Genomic DNA, 18,607 nt, shown 5'->3' with positions numbered 1-18,607 from the left:
TGGACCACCTACATTGAAATACCTGAGTTACCTGTTGAGATGTGAATTCCTGAGCCTTTCTTCAATTTATGCTTAGAATCTCTGGATGTAGGGCCAAGCAACATGCACTCAGGTAGATTCTTACACACACTCACAGGTTAGAAGCCTATTAACTGAGTCTAAACTGTGAAGCAAGTGAAGTTTGTCCTCAGTTCCCCAAGTTTTCCTTTTTTTGTGTTTTTTTCCCAAATCCCTATAAGTACTGATAAGTAACAATTTAATAAATTTAAATAGCTGCTGAATCTTATTTTTAAATCTGTATCAAAAGGCTTTCCCTCCGTTGGGAAATTTGAAGCATTGAGGCCAACAAGAAGGAGAAAAACAGGCTTTTCATGTGGGTTTCAAAAGCAAGAAGAAAAGTTTCTACTCTTTTGGGTATGGAGGATGCTTTATTGCACAGTAGAAGATAACCAGGGAAGAAATTACTAAGGCATATTTTTTTATTAATTGACTGAACCTGACAGACTAGGTTCCGTTTCCCTTTTCATATCGTAATTGTAAATTGAGAAAATTTATGGAGAAAAATTAACACAGTGGCTGGGATTTATAAGTCCTTCATAAGGTTGGTTTTGTTTTTTTTTTTAAACAAAGTCCGCATAAACTAGAAGAATGGTGAGGTCAGGGTCTGGGGCCAGAGTGTTGGATTTAAATTCCAGTTCTGCCATTTACTATCTGTAGGACCTGGACAAAGTTTTTAATTTTTTTTTTATCCTCCATGTATTATAGTTTCCTCATTTGTAAAATGAGGATTACAGTTATCCCCATCTCACAGGGCTCATATAAGAATAAAATATGTTAATAAATGCGAGCCACTTAGAATATTGTCTGACACATTTTAACTTTTCATTAATGATTTTATTAGTAGTAGTAAAGCATTGTATGTTACCACCCCTGCTACCTAGCAGAGGTTCAACATGATGGAGAGGGAGTTATTTCCCTAATTAAAATACTTCAATGTCCAGTAACTGCCATTTGCAATATATTCCCCCAAATAAAGTAGGGAAATAGAAATGAGATGAACAAAATTCAACTCACAAGCCACAGACGGATACTGCAAATTCGTCATCTAGAAAACCGATTGTCTTGGGCATTTTCACTTGAACCTCAAATTTGGGCAAAACTGTTGCCAAAAAAAAAAAAAAAAAACAGAAGAAGAGGTGGGAGTGGGCAGGAGATCTTGTGAGTATTAGTGATATACTCTATTACAGAACCTTACAACATAGGATCACTTGAAATTATTTCAACTGCAGTAAGGAGCTCCAGAGCAGCTGCTGACAAAGGAGATGTTTTTCATCGCCATGGTAATTTGTGGTATGTCAGTTTGGTTAAGCTGACACTACCTTTCCCAGAATCTCCTTCTCTGATTTTGTGTAAAATTTGGGAGATAGGAAAGAGGCAGCATCATTAGTCTCTGAAGATTGTCCTGGTTAGGTGTGGTAACAGATGTAGAGGGGCCAGCGTTTTTCCAGTTTGTCCTTAGTCTTTTCCTCTCAGTGTCCAGCTCTTCTTCCCAACCGCCAGGCTTGCTGATTAACAGAGGCCCCAGGATGACCAACAGACACTTGGCTGTAGTCCTAGTGAAGTGCTAAACTATGCAGAGGTAGCAGTTTTCCATAGATTCTTCCGTCAGCTCCCCTTTGTGGTCCACTCAGGCAGATCCACACCAGTGCTTTAGAACCAGCTAAGATCCACTAGCTGATTTTCTCTGATCCACCACCTCCCCCTACTGGTTTATTTTTCAGCTCAGTGTTATTCTTACACTAGAGCTCTAGTCCATAATTCTCACAGTGGTTTGGGCAAGTTTTGGGAATCCTGATTCCGTGATAGAACTCCTCATCCATAGCATGAAAGATTTAATTTAATTTAGACACACCACGTGACTGATCTTGGTAAGTTACTAACTTTTGTAGTAAAGAAATGCTCATTTGTAAAATAGGGATAATGAATTTATCTGCCTGAGAACATTATTTGAAGATTAAATGAGACGTGAATAAGGAAAGTTAAGCAAATTTCTGAGTCCATATAAAAGCTTGCTGATCATCAACTGTTATATACTAAACTTGCTTGTCACCCATGTATAAAAACTACTCTGTCTTAAATATTGTAATGTCACATATAACTTGCACATGCAGAATTCTTACCATATTCTTTCACCTCAAAGGAGTGCTCTATTTTTTTTCCAGACTCCTTCAGCACTGTGACCTCGTAGTGCCCCAGACTAGGCTCCGTTGAGAGTGGGAAAGAGAGCTGGGTGAGTCCCCCTTGCAATGTGAGACTTTGCCATTGGAAAATTCGGTTTTTCTTGGGATTCTATAGGGAGAAATATGAGTTCATAGAAGCAACTGAAATATGTATATGTGAGTGGAAGAGCAGGTTAGTGTGATATTGGGCATTGAATAATAGATGGTTGGTAAATTGGCACCAAAAGCTATTTGCAAAGGGTTCTAGGAATTCTAGATTGGGAAAAAGGCAATAAGTTTACTAGCTATGAGGTATTACAGATAACATTTTACACTGGTCCTTCTTCTTGAGCTTATGCATATTCATTTTGGTTAGAAATACTTGAGAAATCATTAAATCACATCATCTCAGAGAACTTCGGTCCTTCATTTATATCTTACCACCTTTCCAAAGGAATTAAGATAGAGAAAACAGTATGTGCTTAGTTTCCATGCAGTTCTACTGTGGTTGGGCAGATGGGGGAGAGAGGCACTTTAACATACAATAAATCCTTATTCCAATGGATAAACACTGTATATCACCTACCTTAATGTAAACCAGTGGAAACTGAAAAGAAAGAAAGAAATAGCATGAGTGTGAGATGGAACTTAGGAGAAAACCACGACATCGGCAGTGACAGAGTATGCGGGCCAGAGGGAGTAGGTCTCTAGATTGCTTATATAAACAAAAAAATGTCCTCCTGTTGGGTTCACAGCATTTTACGTGTTTAATTTGGGACACACATTATTTACGAAGTAAGGACTTTTCTTTGGTGATAAAGCATCCAATTGAAGAAACGTATAGACTTTTAAAAGCCCAAATTATAAGTATTTTGCCAATGATATTTGGCTGAGAGAGATGAAATGCACTATCTCTTCTTTCCGTCAATAAGCATCACTGGGATCTTTAAGAAGACAAGCCATGATTTAGGCAACTTCAACCTAACATTTAATTTATTGTACAAATGCAGCGATGAATTGACTTGATTCTGGCCTCCAGATTCCACCAGTGGAGGTACCCTTGTTAGATCTTGCACTGTGGTAGATTTACGTATCTCTTGTATCGGCCTCAGCTTCCCCAAAAGAATGATCCTTAAATTCTTGTTTGTTTGCTCCAACCCCTCCCCCACCCCATGATTATGAGACTCACCATTTCATTCAAAGGGCGAAAATTGATATCCACAGAGACAATGCGGAATTTCACTGAAACATAAGACATTTTTTTTCCTCATGAGACCCCCTGATGGGAACCCAGCATAGTGACACAGACAACAACTTGCCAGGATTTCCGTGACAGCAGAATAGTGAAGTACCACCCGCCCCCACCCCCCATCCCAGCCCCCTGCTTAAAGTTGCTCTTCCTCATTAGTTTCCTTGTACCTGTTTGCGCTGGTTTGTAGATGGGTTTGTCTGTCTGGACAAAGACTAGGCTCTCTACTTTCACTATGCGTATTGACTTCCTCTTTGTAAACTGCTGGGTTGGCCCCTTCACCTGCACAGTAATGAATGCCACCGAGGATGGGTGCTCTGGGATCTGTAAAACAGAAATCGCCTGAAGAATCTGCCCAGACCCACTGCTGAGTGTCTCTACCTTTATTATTTCCTCAGTTTTCCTGGTCAGTCCCATGAGAACTAGTAAGCGACCATTCAAGGACCATGTTCTCTACTTTACAGGTAAATTATTATGATTGTGTAAAATGACAGTAACAATTGGTTGATTTAATGAAAGGGAAAATATCATTCCAGTAAAATGAACTAATTCTTTAATTTAGTCATGACAGTGAAGGAAAACTGGTCCACATTTTCATTAAAAGCATGGTGGTATTAAAAGAAGTATTAAACTTTATTTTGTGTTGATCAAGAACTTTATGTATTATTCTTGGTAGCCAGCCAGTATCATTAGCTAAACATTTAATGCCCTGAGTAATAAAAGTTTACAAGGACAAAACTTCAACTTTAAAGTATCTGTGGGATCTTAGACAAGTTGCTTAGTTTTCTGAGTCTCAGTGGTTTCTTCTATAAAGTGGGAATGAACATTATTTACTTCAGGAGTCTTTTTTAAGATAAACGAAATCTTCCCTCTACGTGCTGTTACCTTTCCTATACTGCACTGGATCTTTGTGTAAATATTATATAAGCATATTCAATAGAGCTTTTATTTTTAGGATCTAATTTGAAATCACTCTGTACTCCTCATTTGCATTTTATTAGGCTTCTTTTCTGGTGGAGGTTAGAACACAAGACATCGACTAATACGCTCTCTCTCTCCAAGCTGCACCCTGTGGAAGATGGGTACTCACGGTGAAGGCGCTGCAGTAGAAGGAGCCCTTCTCTGCCACAACGTCTGTGAGGAGGCTTCTATTCTGCCCTTCATATTCCAGAGATATGCTCAGAGTCACCGTCTCATTCAGGTGATTCAGTAGGACACAGACGTTCTCAGGAGTGCCAGCGTAGAGCTGTGACGGGACCAGCACCAGGTACTGCCTGAGAAGAAGAGTCTGGATTAGCCATGCAGGGGCTAAAGAGACATCATTTCTGAAGGTGTATTCTAGACAATCTTCGCCACTGTAAACAATTGTAGAGACATTAGCAAACAGAGCCAATGTCCAGCAGTGGTGCAGCAGAGTTTATTCGCCAAAGGCCAACCCAAAAAGCCTGCAGAAATCAGAAAACCCTAAGAAGTTAAACATCAATATGTTTCTCTTGTACTGTGGAAATGTTCACTTTCATAATATTAGTAAATCTATGCATAGCCATGGGCTAGCAACCCATAATTTATTATACAATTTGAAAAGAAATGATTTTCAGATTTACAGTAGCAATAATAAAACATGGTTAGTTTTATTTTTAGTCAGCACTGATAACATGGTCTTAGGTTTTACATGGATAGTGCCACAAATCCCTTTGTTTCAGGCAGCACTAGAGAGGTAGCATTTAATACCTGGAGAGGACCTGAAATTCACTACTGTTTCTGAAACAACCTTAGATCTTTTCTTTCTTTCATTCTCTGGGTAATGGAAGACAAGACAAGTTAGAATGGTCACCAGACATTTTATAATATATAGCCAGAAAAAAATACCACTCTCTTTTCTTCTTTTGCCCTTTACTTCCCTTCACCCAAGCATGCTGCATTTGGGAAGATGCATGCTTTCCTCTTTTTCTGAAGTGTCCTTGTCTATCTAGAAAATTTCTATTTGCTTTTTAAGACATCTCAAAAGCAGGTTTCTCATACTAAAGCATAAGCAACAAGAGAAAAATAGATAAATTGCATTTCATGAAAATTAAAAACTTTTAGGGTCGCATGGGTGGTTCAGTGGTAGAATGTTCACCTTCCATGTGGGAGACATGGGGTTCGATTCCTTGATCATGCTCCTCTCCCCCCCCCAAATTGAAAACTTTTGGGCATCAAAAGATATTATCAAAAAAGTGAAAAGATGACATAAGAATGAGAAAAAAAATTGCAAATCATTTATCTGATAAGCATTTAATATCCAATACAAAAAGAACCCCTACAACTCAATAACAAAAGAAAACACACCAAATTTAAAAGTGGGCAAAGGATTTGTATGGACATTTCCCCAAAGAAGATACACAAATGTCCAGCAAGCACATGAAAGATGATTAGCATCATTAGTCATTAGGGAAATGCAAATCAAAATGTCAGTTAGAGACCACTTTACAACCTCTAGGATGGCTTTTAACAAAAAAATCAGAAAACGACAAGTGTTGGTGAGAGTGTAGAAAAATTCCACCCTTGTGTATTGTTGATGGGAATGTAAAATGGCACAGCTGCTATGGAAAACAGTTTAGCAATTCCTCAAAACATTAAGCATAGAATTATCATGTATCTCAGCAATTCCACTCTTAGATATATACTCCAAAAATGGGAGAAAATGAATCAGATATATGTACACCAATGTTCATAGCAGAATTATTTACAATAACCAAAAGGTAGAAACAACCCAAGCATTTATCCACAAGTGAATGAGTAAGCAAAATATGGTGGATATATATATGTATATATATACAACAAGAGTATTATTCAGCTATAAAATGGAATGGAGTTCTGATACATGCTACAACATGAATGATATCTTGAAAATACTACGCTGTGTGAAGTAAGTCAGAACTCAAAAAGACAAATATTGTATGATTCCACTTTTAAGAAATATCTAAAACAAACAAACTCATAGAGACAGAAAGTAGGTTAGAAGTTACCAGGGACTGTGGGGCAGAGGGAGGAGGGTGGGAGATGGGGAGTTATTGTTTAATGGGTAAAGAGTTAGCTGTTTGAAGTGATGAGTGCTTTGGCAATGGGTATTGGTGAAGACAGCACAACATTGTAAATGTAATTAATGCAATAGCATTTAAATATGATGAATTGTGCATTTAAAATGATTAAAATGGAAAGTTTTATGTCATATGTTAGCACAATAAAATATTTTTAAGTAATTTATTATAATTGTAAAATATTTCAAAATACTCCCACACATACACATAAGCAACTTTCTCTATGCACACTTTATGTCCTTTCCTTTACATCAGGTGTCAAGCAGAGTTCTTTTTTGTGAGCATCCTTATAGAATCCTGTAATGACTGCTTCTGTGCTTACATTGTATTTCATTACCCGTGCACCATCTGTCTCTTTTACTAAACTATGAGGTATTGAGGGCAGCTCTATAGTCCCCAAACTTAATGTTGGCCGAAACATTTGCTGAAGTAATGAATGAACTGACTCTGGCTTCTCTTAGATCATGCATCCATCTTGGAATCCCTGATTTGGGGAAAGCACAGACATAAAGTCACTTCACCATGGCCAAGACACTTCAGCCCATTTTATGAAGCAATAGAGGATTTGACCTTTTATTGATAGGAAATCTATATTCTTATTTGGTGACTATTTGGCAAATGTTACAGCCCCCTGTCTCCGAGTTTTTTTTACAGTTAGAATGTGCATCTTTCCACATGGGCAATAACAACCTACCGACCTCTCCAACCTTTCAGACAGAAGATAATTTCATAGAGAATCAGAAAATAAGTAAAAGCATAGGAATCAAGAAGCAGATAACACAACAGGAAAAAGGAAGGGCAATAGAATCGTCTGGAAATGTTGCTTACGGTTTTATAGTAGCTGAAGCATCTATGGGAAGGAGCAGGAAAAGCAGAATCCAGGCTGGTGTGGACAGTTGATAGCCGGTCATTGTGTGGGGAGGAAGAGTAACAAGTGGGAATCTGAACCCTTGATTCACTGAACTCTGTTCCTGCTCCAGATTCACTGGTTTTTATTTTACCTCATGGGCAGTGAAAGTAAACTGGCAACCACTTATTTTTGTAACATATTAACCAGTTTCAGCATAAAAAAGAAATCAATTCCAGATTATTTCCATGGCCATCAGTAGTTTTTCATCCACTTTCTCAAATTGTCCAAAGGCCTGAAGAATAGTACTGTGAGGCTACCATTGGTTCAGTATATTAATCAGTACCTTAAATCTTTTTAAGGAAAAACAAAATAAATGACATGGTTTGATGGGATCGATCAATATTCTTGAAAATTTTTTTAAGGGCTATTAATGTAAAGACAACATCCCAAATCTCCTTTTTTTGTCAAGGAAGTATTATATTGCTTCTTCCTAAATGGCCCTTTAATGAAACAAGGAAAAGAAATTTATCACAGAATTTAAGACAAAGTAGTTTGAAGGCAAGTCCCCCATTGTTTTTGCTTTTCACAGTTATTCTTTATTTATTAAAAAGAAATGGGAGTTCATGTGTATATATTAACTTATTTAATATTTATTGCTTGTTAGGTTATTCAACTTCGAGAAGATAAAGACAATTAATTTATTTTTATGCTCTAAGGAAATGAATTTTGCATGAGGAACATTCTTATTTAGTTTGACTTTAAGCAATTTCAAAATATTTTTTTGTGGTTTTTTTTATTTATTTTTTATTTTTTTATTAACGGAAAGAAAAAAAAAGAAATTAACACAACATTTAGAAATCATACCATTCTACATATGCAATCAGTAATTCTTAACATCATCACATAGATGCATGATCATCGTTTCTTAGTACATTTGCATCGGTTTAGAGGAACTAGCAACACAACAGAAAAAGATATAAAATGTTAATATAGAGAAAAGAAATAAAAGTAGTAATAATAGTAAAAAAAAAAAAACAAAAAAAACCCCTATAGCTCAGATGCATCTTCATTCAGTGTTTTAACATGATTACTTTACAATTAGGTACTATTGTGCTGTCCATTTTTGAGTTTTTGTATCTAGTCCTGTGGCACAGTCTGTATCCCTTCAGCTCCAATTACCCATTATCTTACCCTGTTTCTAACTCCTGCTGGACTCTGTTACCAATGACATATTTCAAGTTTATTCTCGAATGTCCGTTCACATCAGTGGGACCATACAGTATTTGTCCTTTAGTTTTTGGCTGGACTCACTCAGCATAATATTCTCTAGGTCCATCCATGTTATTACATGTTTCATAAGTTTATCTTGTCTTAAAGCTGCATAATATTCCATCGTATGTATATACCACAGTTTGTTTAGCCATTCTTCTGTTGATGGACATTTTGGCTGTTTCCATCTCTTTGCAATTGTAAATAACGCTGCTGTAAACATTGGTGTGCAAATGTCCGTTTGTGTCTTTGCCCTTAAGTCCTTTGAGTAGATACCTAGCAATGGTATTGCTGGGTCGTATGGCAATTCTATATTCAGCTTTTTTTTTTTCTGTTTAATTTTTCATACTTTATTCCCTGTATCAATAGGTTAAGAAAGAATTTTCCCAAGTCCTGATTTATAGATAATGTGAATAAGCAGCACACAAAACATTCAATTTCACAGACCAACATTCAGTGATCCATTTAAATGCAATTTCAATCCGTATTTTAAGCTAAATGCAATAGTTTAATATAATATAGCTAAATACACAGACAACTTATATCTCCTGAACTACAAGTAGTTTCCATGGCCACATATGTTTTAGTCAAGTACATATTTCCACAACGAACAAGTACAAACAGATATGTTAATAAAATACTACCCCGAATACTTATCCTGCCATCAGCTTATTAGGCAATGACATTTATGCGATTGAAAGGATTTATTTTTAGAAGCTTTAATCTGATCTGGAAAACTTAATTCTTCTAAAATTTGACAAACAGCATGTATCAGCCCCAAAGTTCTAAATAAAAAGCTTTCCAACACTGAGGCATTCACATGAAACTTACAGTTTCTCAAAAAATAAACAAGCAAACAAAAACTCCTGCTATCTGAAGAAAATTAAAACAAATTACCGTTTAAGACACTTAAACATTCTTTAAAAAGACTGTATTTTCCTATATCATCTTCTACTTAAGAGAAACAAAAACCAGTTCACTGTCATTAATAAATCTCACAGATTACTTTTGTCTAGAAACTTGAGAAAACATAAAACACATTTCTCAGCTATCATAGGATCAAAAGTGCCATTTAGGTGTCACATATTAAACAAATATAACCTACAATGGCAAAAAGACATCTAACAGATAAATATTACTTCATCATCTATATAGTCAAAAATCAGAAGGAATTACATGAATAGCAAATTAAGTTACATATGGTCATTAAAACCCAATTAAGTAATTCAAGTATGAAAATATAAAGGCAGGCAATTAAAGGCTCAAATACTCTAAAATCGAAGACATGAAAATTAAAGCTGAAAACTGTGTTTCTCCAACTTTCATTTTCATGGTTAGGTAACAGGACCTTACTGTAGGAAATATGCAGTTACTTTATATAGTTGTCCCAGAAGATAAGAAAGCTTCAGAAAGTACAAAAAGTATCAAGATCCATAGTTCACTTCATCAAATGCTTTTCTAGCTCGTTTCAATTCTTCATTCATAGTAAGTAAGTCTTTAACCCTAGCAAACTTCCTTGGGTCCTTTCGAATCAAGAAGACAATATCTTCAACTTGTACTCGACCTTCTCTTCCAATTGACATTGCCCTGTGAGTCATTTCAGTGATGAACTCTATGACAAGGTCTTCAAGAATATCCACTGACTCAGTGTAAGGATTCTGGTCATCCCCAAATCCATACATCATACACAGTAATTCTTTAGAAAAAAGTCTCTTTCTTTTACCCTGTCCACCTTCTGCACCTCCTCCAATTTCTTCCTCAAATGTGGGGTCCTCTTCCTCATCTGCCATCCCACCATCCAGCAAACCTATGGGTTTCTGCCGGCTAGCGCCGAGCGGATTTTCTATATTCAGCTTTTTGAGGAACCGCCAAACTGCCTTCCACAGTGGTTGCACCATTTGACATTCCCACCAACAGTGGATAAGTGTGCCTCTTTCTCCGCATCCTCTCTAGCACTTGTCATTTTCTGTTTTGTTGATAATGGCCATTCTGGTGGGTGTGAGATGATATCTCATTGTGGTCTTGATTTGCATTTCTCTAATGGCCAGGGACATTGAGCATCTCTTCATGTGCCTCTTGGCCATCTGTATTTCCTCTTCTGGTAGGTGTCTGTTCAAGTCTTTTTTCCATTTTGTAATTGGGTTGGCTATCTTTTTGTTGTTGAGTTGAACAATCTCTTTATAAATTCTGGATACTAGACCTTTATCTGATATGTCATTTCCAAATATTATCTCCCATTGTGTAGGCTGTCTTTCTACTTTCTTGATGAAGTTCTTCGATGCACAGAAATGTTTAATTTTGAGGAGCTCCCATTTATTTATTTCTTTCTTCAGTGCTCTTGCTTTAGGTTTAAGGTCCATAAAACCACCTCCAGTTGTAAGATTCGTAAGATATCTCCCTACGTTTTCCTCTAACTGTTTTATGGTCTTAGACCTAATGTTTAGATCTTTGATCCATTTTGAGTTAACTTTTATATAAGGTGTGAGATACGGGTCTTCTTTCATTCTTTTACATACGGATATCCAGTTCTCTAGGCACCATTTATTGAAGAGACTGTTCTGTCCCAGGTGAGTTGGCTTGACTGCCTTATCAAAGATCAAATGTCCATAGATGAGAGGGTCTATATCTGAGCACTCTATTCGATTCCATTGGTCGATATATCTATCTTTATGCCAATACTATGCTGTTTTGACCACTGTGGCTTCATAATATGCCTTAAAGTCAGGCAGTGAAAGACCTCCAGCTTCGTTTTTTTTCCTCAAGATGTTTTTAGCAATTCGGGGCACCCTGCCCTTCCAGATAAATTTGCTTATTGGTTTTTCTATTTCTGAAAAATAAGTTGTTGGGATTTTGATTGGTATTGCATTGAATCTGTAGATCAGTTTAGGTAGGATTGACATCTTAATTATATTTAGTCTTCCAATCCATGAACACGGTATGCCCTTCCATCTATTTAGGTCTTCTGTGATTTCTTTTAGCAGTTTTTTGTAGTTTTCTTTATATAGGTTTTTTGTCTCTTTGGTTAAATTTATTCCTAGGTATTTTATTCTTTTAGTTGCGATTGTAAATGGGATTCGTTTCTTGATTTCCCCCTCAGCTTGTTCATTACTAGTGTATAGAAAAGCAACAGATTTTTGAATGTTGATCTTGTAGCCTGCTACTTTGCTGTATTCATTTATTAGCTCTAGTAATTTTGTTGTGGATTTTTCTGGGTTTTCTACGTATAGTATCATATCGTCTGCAAACAGTGATAGTTTTACTTCTTCCTTTCCAATTTTGATGCCTTGTATTTCTTTTTCTTGTCTAATTGCTCTGGCTAGAACTTCCAACACAATGTTGAATAATAGTTCTGGAGGAGGAAAGGTGAGGGTGGCAAGGCTGTCGAGGCCAGTGGTGGAGGAGCCGGTGAAGGCAGAAGAGGGCACGGTGGTGGTTGGACAGCCGCCGGAGCAGGAGGGGGAAGAGGGGAGAGGAGGGCGGGTGAGTCGGATGCTCTGGGGCGTGGGCACCACGCGGGGGCCGGCGGACAAAGAGGGGAGAGGAGGGCGGGTGGGTCGGCTGCTGCGGGGACCAAAATATTTTATCATAGTGATTTCTCATCCTTTTTTGCTTTCTAAGAATTTTGAAAATAAGAATACACATTCCTATGACAGTTGTCTCACTTCTGAATTCTAAGATAAGGCAAGGAGTCTTGCTAAGTATTTATTACATTTTCACTTGAACTTTTCTTTTTATGCTGTGCGCTTTATTCTTATGGAATCCACAAAAATTTAAACATTGAGAGCGGTTGGAAGAGGGAAGAGGTGGGGTTTGTAAATGGAAATTGTCATTTAATGTAACCCACCTCTACAAATATAAATGATTACAGAACTTCCAAAATGGAGTATAAGAACCATTTCTAATGCTGTGCTTTTGCAGCCTACACTGGGCTTATTATGCCTTTGGTTAAAGGAATTTGTTCAAATATCGGTATTTTGACTTGTCTCTTTGTAAGAGACAAGCAAGATTTTCACTTCAAGATATGTCTAAAATACATACTATAGCAAAAAGAGAAGTTCATATCTTAAAACAGTCCATGGCATATCTTAATCTTGATTTTATTATCAACATTATAGGTAATTATATATAATTATTATTTTCAGTGATGATAGGATACTTCATGCACAATTTCAGGAATTCCAGCAATAATGCTTCAATAGGTTGAGGAAAGCTGAATCTGAATTGGAGATTTTAGCCAAATGTCAAAGTAAAAGCCAAATATAAGGACATGGCAGCTTTTAATAATAATAGATAGCCTCTTACCTCACCTGGTTGCAAATATAATCATGAAATTACAGTCATTCATGACAGGAGAATTTATTAGTAGGATTAATATAACTGGGTCCATGTGAAATTGAAGTGCATATGTTTTGAATAGAGAACAGGTTTAAGCTATAAAGTAATAAATAGCTATTCCCTGAGCATTTTGCAGATGAAGAACGTTTTATTGGGTGCTCCTGTGAACAGAGGCTAGGATGGTCTTGACCTCCGTTTTATATGTGGTCTGCCTGAGAAGTGAGGATAATGTACATGGCAACCCTTGATGAAGTGTAAAACTACATATATACAAGGTATCCAAATTCAAATGATGATAAACTATGAGTGATAAAAGCGCCAAGTCAAAGGTAATATTGTAATAATACATTGGGTAGCCTTTGGGAGAGGATATATTCTTGTTGAGCAAATGTAAAACTCTTCAGCTTTGTTTTGGTGACTTCTCTCACTAGAATCAATATGCTCCAATACTTCCCAAGATTTTCTCAGTTTTCCCCATCTCCTACATCTCTCCTACATTGTTGCAAGGACACTTTTCCTCTGCTATCTTAATTTGAGATAAATGATCCTATAGCAAACTAAAAATGACTTTTAAGAAGTCTCTGTATTACTTTTTGCAGGCATGATTATATTTTTTGGAAATGCACCAAACCTAAATGCCAAATAACTAAGTATGAAATTCGTATTTGACTGAGGCATCATAGTTTGAATTTCTGACATAGAAGAACAAGTATGAAATGTTAGCAGCATTTTATCATTTCAATTTTTATTTAAAAATTTAGTACACATTTTTTAAGTTGACATTATAGAGTTAAACTATTTTCTCAGTACTGCCAGTTAAAGCTTTTATACTCACGATCATCAAACTTTTTTCTTGTATTGTCTAAAAGAATTTTAGTAAAAATGTAACTTTTCATACATATTTATCCTGCTATCTAAAATATTTCATCATGAGTAAGGTGATAAAAATATATATTACACATTTTGATATTTTAAAAATAAAACTGTAATATTACTCTTTAAATATATTTAATGCAATATAGATATTACAGTGATTTGATGTTGACTATCATACATTCAAAACACACACGAATTCATTTCTTTTACCAATTGTACATTTTTTATCATTTCCGCTTGTTTGTTTGTAGTGGGTATTGTTTGTCTTATGTTTCCGTTCCATTTCTCCAGGTAATTTTAACCTCAATTTTATGCTTCATTGTATTTTATTGAACACTCTATCATACTTTTCTGTAGCAGAAGATATTTCAATTTATTAAAAAGCTTCTTGTGTCATACATTTCTGATTATTAATACAATTCACCTGCACTGAATTATCCTGGCAATTATAACTAATATATGACTTTCAAAACTATATAAATTTATTACAGTCAATAAATATCAAACATGAGAAGTAAAATTTTCTTTGGAACGCTATTCTTAAAGAAATCCATCCAGTATTCCATCTGGCATTCCTTACCTCAAGCATTCCCCATCAGTTTATGTAACCTTGGATGAATATTGCTTACGCTAGAATGAGACAAAGTTCGCCTGTCTATTCTAGCCTTGTTTTTTCTTCTGTTCTGCTTCTATTCTAGAATATTCCAATTCCATTTCCTTTTGGATAGGTGTTAACACCAAGAAACTTCATTCACATAAAGAGAGATAGAAATGGGGGGAATTCTCTCATCAAAATGTCATTTAATTCTTTAAGGTTCTAAGTCATAAACCAAACATCGTATTGCAATCACCTTTAAAAAATTAATTTTATCATCTATCAGCTGATAAATCAAATATGTCATCCTCAAATTTTTTGAAAGCCAAGCAATGGAAACCATTTCAATTGCAAAATGATTTGGAACTCAGTTATTAGGATCATGCTAGTTTTGCTTTCTAGAAAGTAGGTAAAAGATATTTAACCAGAACTTAAAAATGACTGCCAATTATACTTCTTGCTCACTTACTTAGAGAAAGTTTTTAACTAAATATACTCAGAAAATTTGGGAAAATTGAAATATTGTTAATATAAATATACTTTTGTCAATATAAATTCTCAAAAAAGCTTTTATCTCATTGTATACTTTAAGTATATTTTCATCAAAATCATAGACCATTATATCTAACTCATTAAATTTGTAGAGCTCAACTAATAAATTAATTTTCAAAGCCAGTCCTCATTGTCAAATTAGTCAATCAAATTAGACTAATTTCTTACAGGAAAAATATTACACCATTTTCAATTCAAACAAATTCAAATACACATTCCTATGACAGTTGTCTCACTTCTGAATTCTAAGATAAGGCAAGGAGTCTTGCTAAGTATTTATTACATTTTCACTTGAACTTTTCTTTTTATGCTGTGCGCTTTATTCTTATGGAATCCACAAAAATTTAAACATTGAGAGCGGTTGGAAGAGGGAAGAGGTGGGGTTTGTAAATGGAAATTGTCATTTAATGTAACCCACCTCTACAAATATAAATGATTACAGAACTTCCAAAATGGAGTATAAGAACCATTTCTAATGCTGTGCTTTTGCAGCCTACACTGGGCTTATTATGCCTTTGGTTAAAGGAATTTGTTCAAATATCGGTATTTTGACTTGTCTCTTTGTAAGAGACAAGCAAGATTTTCACTTCAAGATATGTCTAAAATACATACTATAGCAAAAAGAGAAGTTCATATCTTAAAACAGTCCATGGCATATCTTAATCTTGATTTTATTATCAACATTATAGGTAATTATATATAATTATTATTTTCAGTGATGATAGGATACTTCATGCACAATTTCAGGAATTCCAGCAATAATGCTTCAATAGGTTGAGGAAAGCTGAATCTGAATTGGAGATTTTAGCCAAGTGTCAAAGTAAAAGCCAAATATAAGGACATGGCAGCTTTTAATAATAATAGATAGCCTCTTACCTCACCTGGTTGCAAATATAATCATGAAATTACAGTCATTCATGACAGGAGAATTTATTAGTAAAATATTTGTGGAATGAAAAATTATAGAAAATAATTTGGTGTCATTTACTGGCTAAAGTAATGCTTATATCAACAGGAAAACACCTGAAGTAGAAACAATCTACAATACAAATATGGAGATATTTTATGACTCTCAAAGCAGGATAACATAGTGGTTAAGAGAATAGACTCAATTGTTACTGTCTGGAATGGTCTCCCATTTCCTGTATCACCTTGGGAAAATCACATAACCTCTCTCTGTTTCAGCTTCCTCATCTCTAAAGTAGGGTTGATAATAATTCCCATATGATTGGATCATATTGTTTAACATATATAAAGCACTTAGTATCTGACACGTATATCAGTTATTATTAGTAAGGCTGCATTTCCAGTTCTTATTCCAGATTTTTACCTTAGTAACTCCTCTTTGTGACAGGAGAAATTTGCTATACAAAACTGATAGGTAAGGGTTAAATCAGTCACAGTTTTGATCACCACATAAAAGTGACTCAATAAAAAAATTCCCCCATGAAGATAAAATCACACACACCAAACTCTTCACAATAGCAAAAGTTAATATTAGTAAAACTTTGAAATAACTGAAATGTCTAATAACAATTAAGAAACATTTTGTATGTTCTCTTGGTAGAATATCACACATCCATCAAAAGTAATAAATATGAAGACTATTGCAATACAAAAAGGTTTAATGACACAAGTGAAAAAGACAGAACAAAGGCTAAATTATGACTATAGTTATGGCATTAGATGTTGCAAAAACTGGTAGTAGAGAATAAGTAAGCATGAAAAGAGTTAACTTTGTAATTTATCATACTGCTGAAATAATGTTAATTTATATGATAAAAAGATAATTACATTCTCAAAAATAGAGCTTTTTAATTTAAGCTCTAGGAAGTACATCATTACCTTTGGACATATTTTTAAGCAAACTTTGTTTCCTAAGAGAAATGTGTTTGCAGAGCATTGAGCAACTGTGAGTGGGCTGAGAATGAAAATGCCCTTGCCCCTTTAGTGTACATTGGGGGATGTGGGGTTAGTATCATTGGTATTGGGAGAATGAAAATTGAAACTCTTATTAACACATACAAGACATTCAAAGCAATACTTTAAATGAATAAAGAGCCAGGAAACATGTTTATAATGATTTATGTACCATGATATCTTGCTGATTAATCCTGTATATGTTCTCTCCTTATAAATAGTTGACTGGTAGCCAGCAGACTGGAAAACTCATGTGATTAGAGAAAACTTAAGCCTGACAAAACTTTTCATGTCAGGAGGAAAGGCAGGATGGCAACTCCTATACAGGATTAAAGATCATTCCCCAAACCCCACCCAACCCTACCTACCCTTTCTTTAACTTCCACTCCTGGCTATACAGCTCCCAAGTTTATAGGATCTCCAGATTTCTCAGATTTGGGGAAGCTGGAGGGGGATTAGGGAGGGCAGTTTACTTGATTCAAAATTTTGTGGTAACAAAAAGGTTGCAAAATTTTAAGTATTTAAAATAAATTCCAAAAACGCCATAGATATTTCATTTCACATTTTTCCTTTAGTACTCAATTCAACTCTCCTTTTCCTGCTCCTCCTCTTTTTGTGATTAGATATCCTCATCAAAATAGATGCAGAAAGAATGAGGACTACATTTGTCAAAAACATAGAGTAATAAAAGTAGTCTCATATTCTTAATTATCTACTGGCAAATCAACTGGCAAATTTATTATAAGAATCAGGAGAGAGCAACTCTCAAGAGGCAATTGGAAGCAAGCTGTTCAGCATTTACAGTTAAATCTGGTGCTTTGTATTTAAGGTTACTTTATAAGGATAAACTTTCTTTCCTTTTATGGAGCAGCACCACTCTAGGATTTAGTCCTTACTGAGTAATTGCATATCTTAGATACTATGCATTTTATATTCCATTTGCTCTTTTGGAACAACTGGACTGTATGTAATATGAGAAAAATAGCACCATAGTCACAGAGAATTGAGACTATTGGGGTGAGGGATGGATTTTGGACTGTGAGTCTTTAGAATTATTCATTTTAAACTTTTAGCATTGGGATTAGGAAAGAAGATGCTACAGGTGCAGTAACAAGGTGGATTTTAAGGGACTTAGAAGAACTTTCAAGGATAACTGAGATAAAAATCCAGGAACTGAAACATTATATCCCTCAGAATAATGTTTCCTAATGCAAAACAAATAATTCTATAAAAATATATGGTTAAATTAGTGTGAGCTAGTAGTATAATAGACAAGGTAAAAAAATTAAAAGTTAAAAAAAAGAAATAACAATACATTTAAGTTAAGAAAAAGTTAAATAAGAAAAATGAGATAATGTAGTGAAGATGCAAAATAAAACCAAAGGATACAAATCAAAAGGGAAAAAATGGGAAAGATAAAATGGATACAATGATACAAAAGACAGGCAGATGAGAGTTTAAAATATAAGAGATGATTTCAAAAATCATTAGGCTGAAAAAGTTACTGTGGTTTCTCCTCATTTCCTACTAAAATATCTGAGATGAAACAGGCAAAACTGAAAGGAAACAAAAAACTAAATAGGAAGACTGATTGCTAAATCAGTATCTTGTTCCACGGAATACATGACTAGTGGTGACAGATTTGTCAACAAACTCAACAAC

General features: G+C 35.2%; 2 protein-coding genes and 1 pseudogene across 2 annotated transcripts in view; all 3 read right to left on the bottom strand.

The window, feature by feature from the left end:
* LOC143691480 (pregnancy zone protein-like) overlaps positions 1–7,529 on the bottom strand; it is a 61,149-nt gene extending 53,620 nt beyond the window's left edge. The window contains exons 1-7 of the mRNA XM_077169993.1: positions 7,377–7,529; positions 4,559–4,742; positions 3,639–3,792; positions 3,409–3,461; positions 2,806–2,826; positions 2,181–2,349; positions 1,075–1,159 (exon numbers count right to left, since the gene is read on the bottom strand). Of these exons, the coding sequence (XP_077026108.1) occupies positions 1,075–1,159; positions 2,181–2,349; positions 2,806–2,826; positions 3,409–3,461; positions 3,639–3,792; positions 4,559–4,742; positions 7,377–7,459 (749 nt within the window). The 5' untranslated portion in view covers positions 7,460–7,529. The remainder of the gene's footprint in view (positions 1–1,074; positions 1,160–2,180; positions 2,350–2,805; positions 2,827–3,408; positions 3,462–3,638; positions 3,793–4,558; positions 4,743–7,376) is intronic.
* KLRF2 (killer cell lectin like receptor F2) overlaps positions 1–18,607 on the bottom strand; it is a 155,802-nt gene that overhangs the window by 75,962 nt on the left and 61,233 nt on the right. The window lies entirely within an intron of this gene.
* Positions 9,243–10,457, bottom strand: LOC143689775 (transcription initiation factor TFIID subunit 13 pseudogene; annotated as a pseudogene).

This window comes from Tamandua tetradactyla, chromosome 7 (assembly GCF_023851605.1).
Source record: "Tamandua tetradactyla isolate mTamTet1 chromosome 7, mTamTet1.pri, whole genome shotgun sequence".
Classification (NCBI taxonomy): domain Eukaryota; kingdom Metazoa; phylum Chordata; class Mammalia; order Pilosa; family Myrmecophagidae; genus Tamandua; species Tamandua tetradactyla.
Note: the sequence above shows the minus strand (reverse complement) of the source record. Positions and strands in the feature narration are given on the sequence as shown.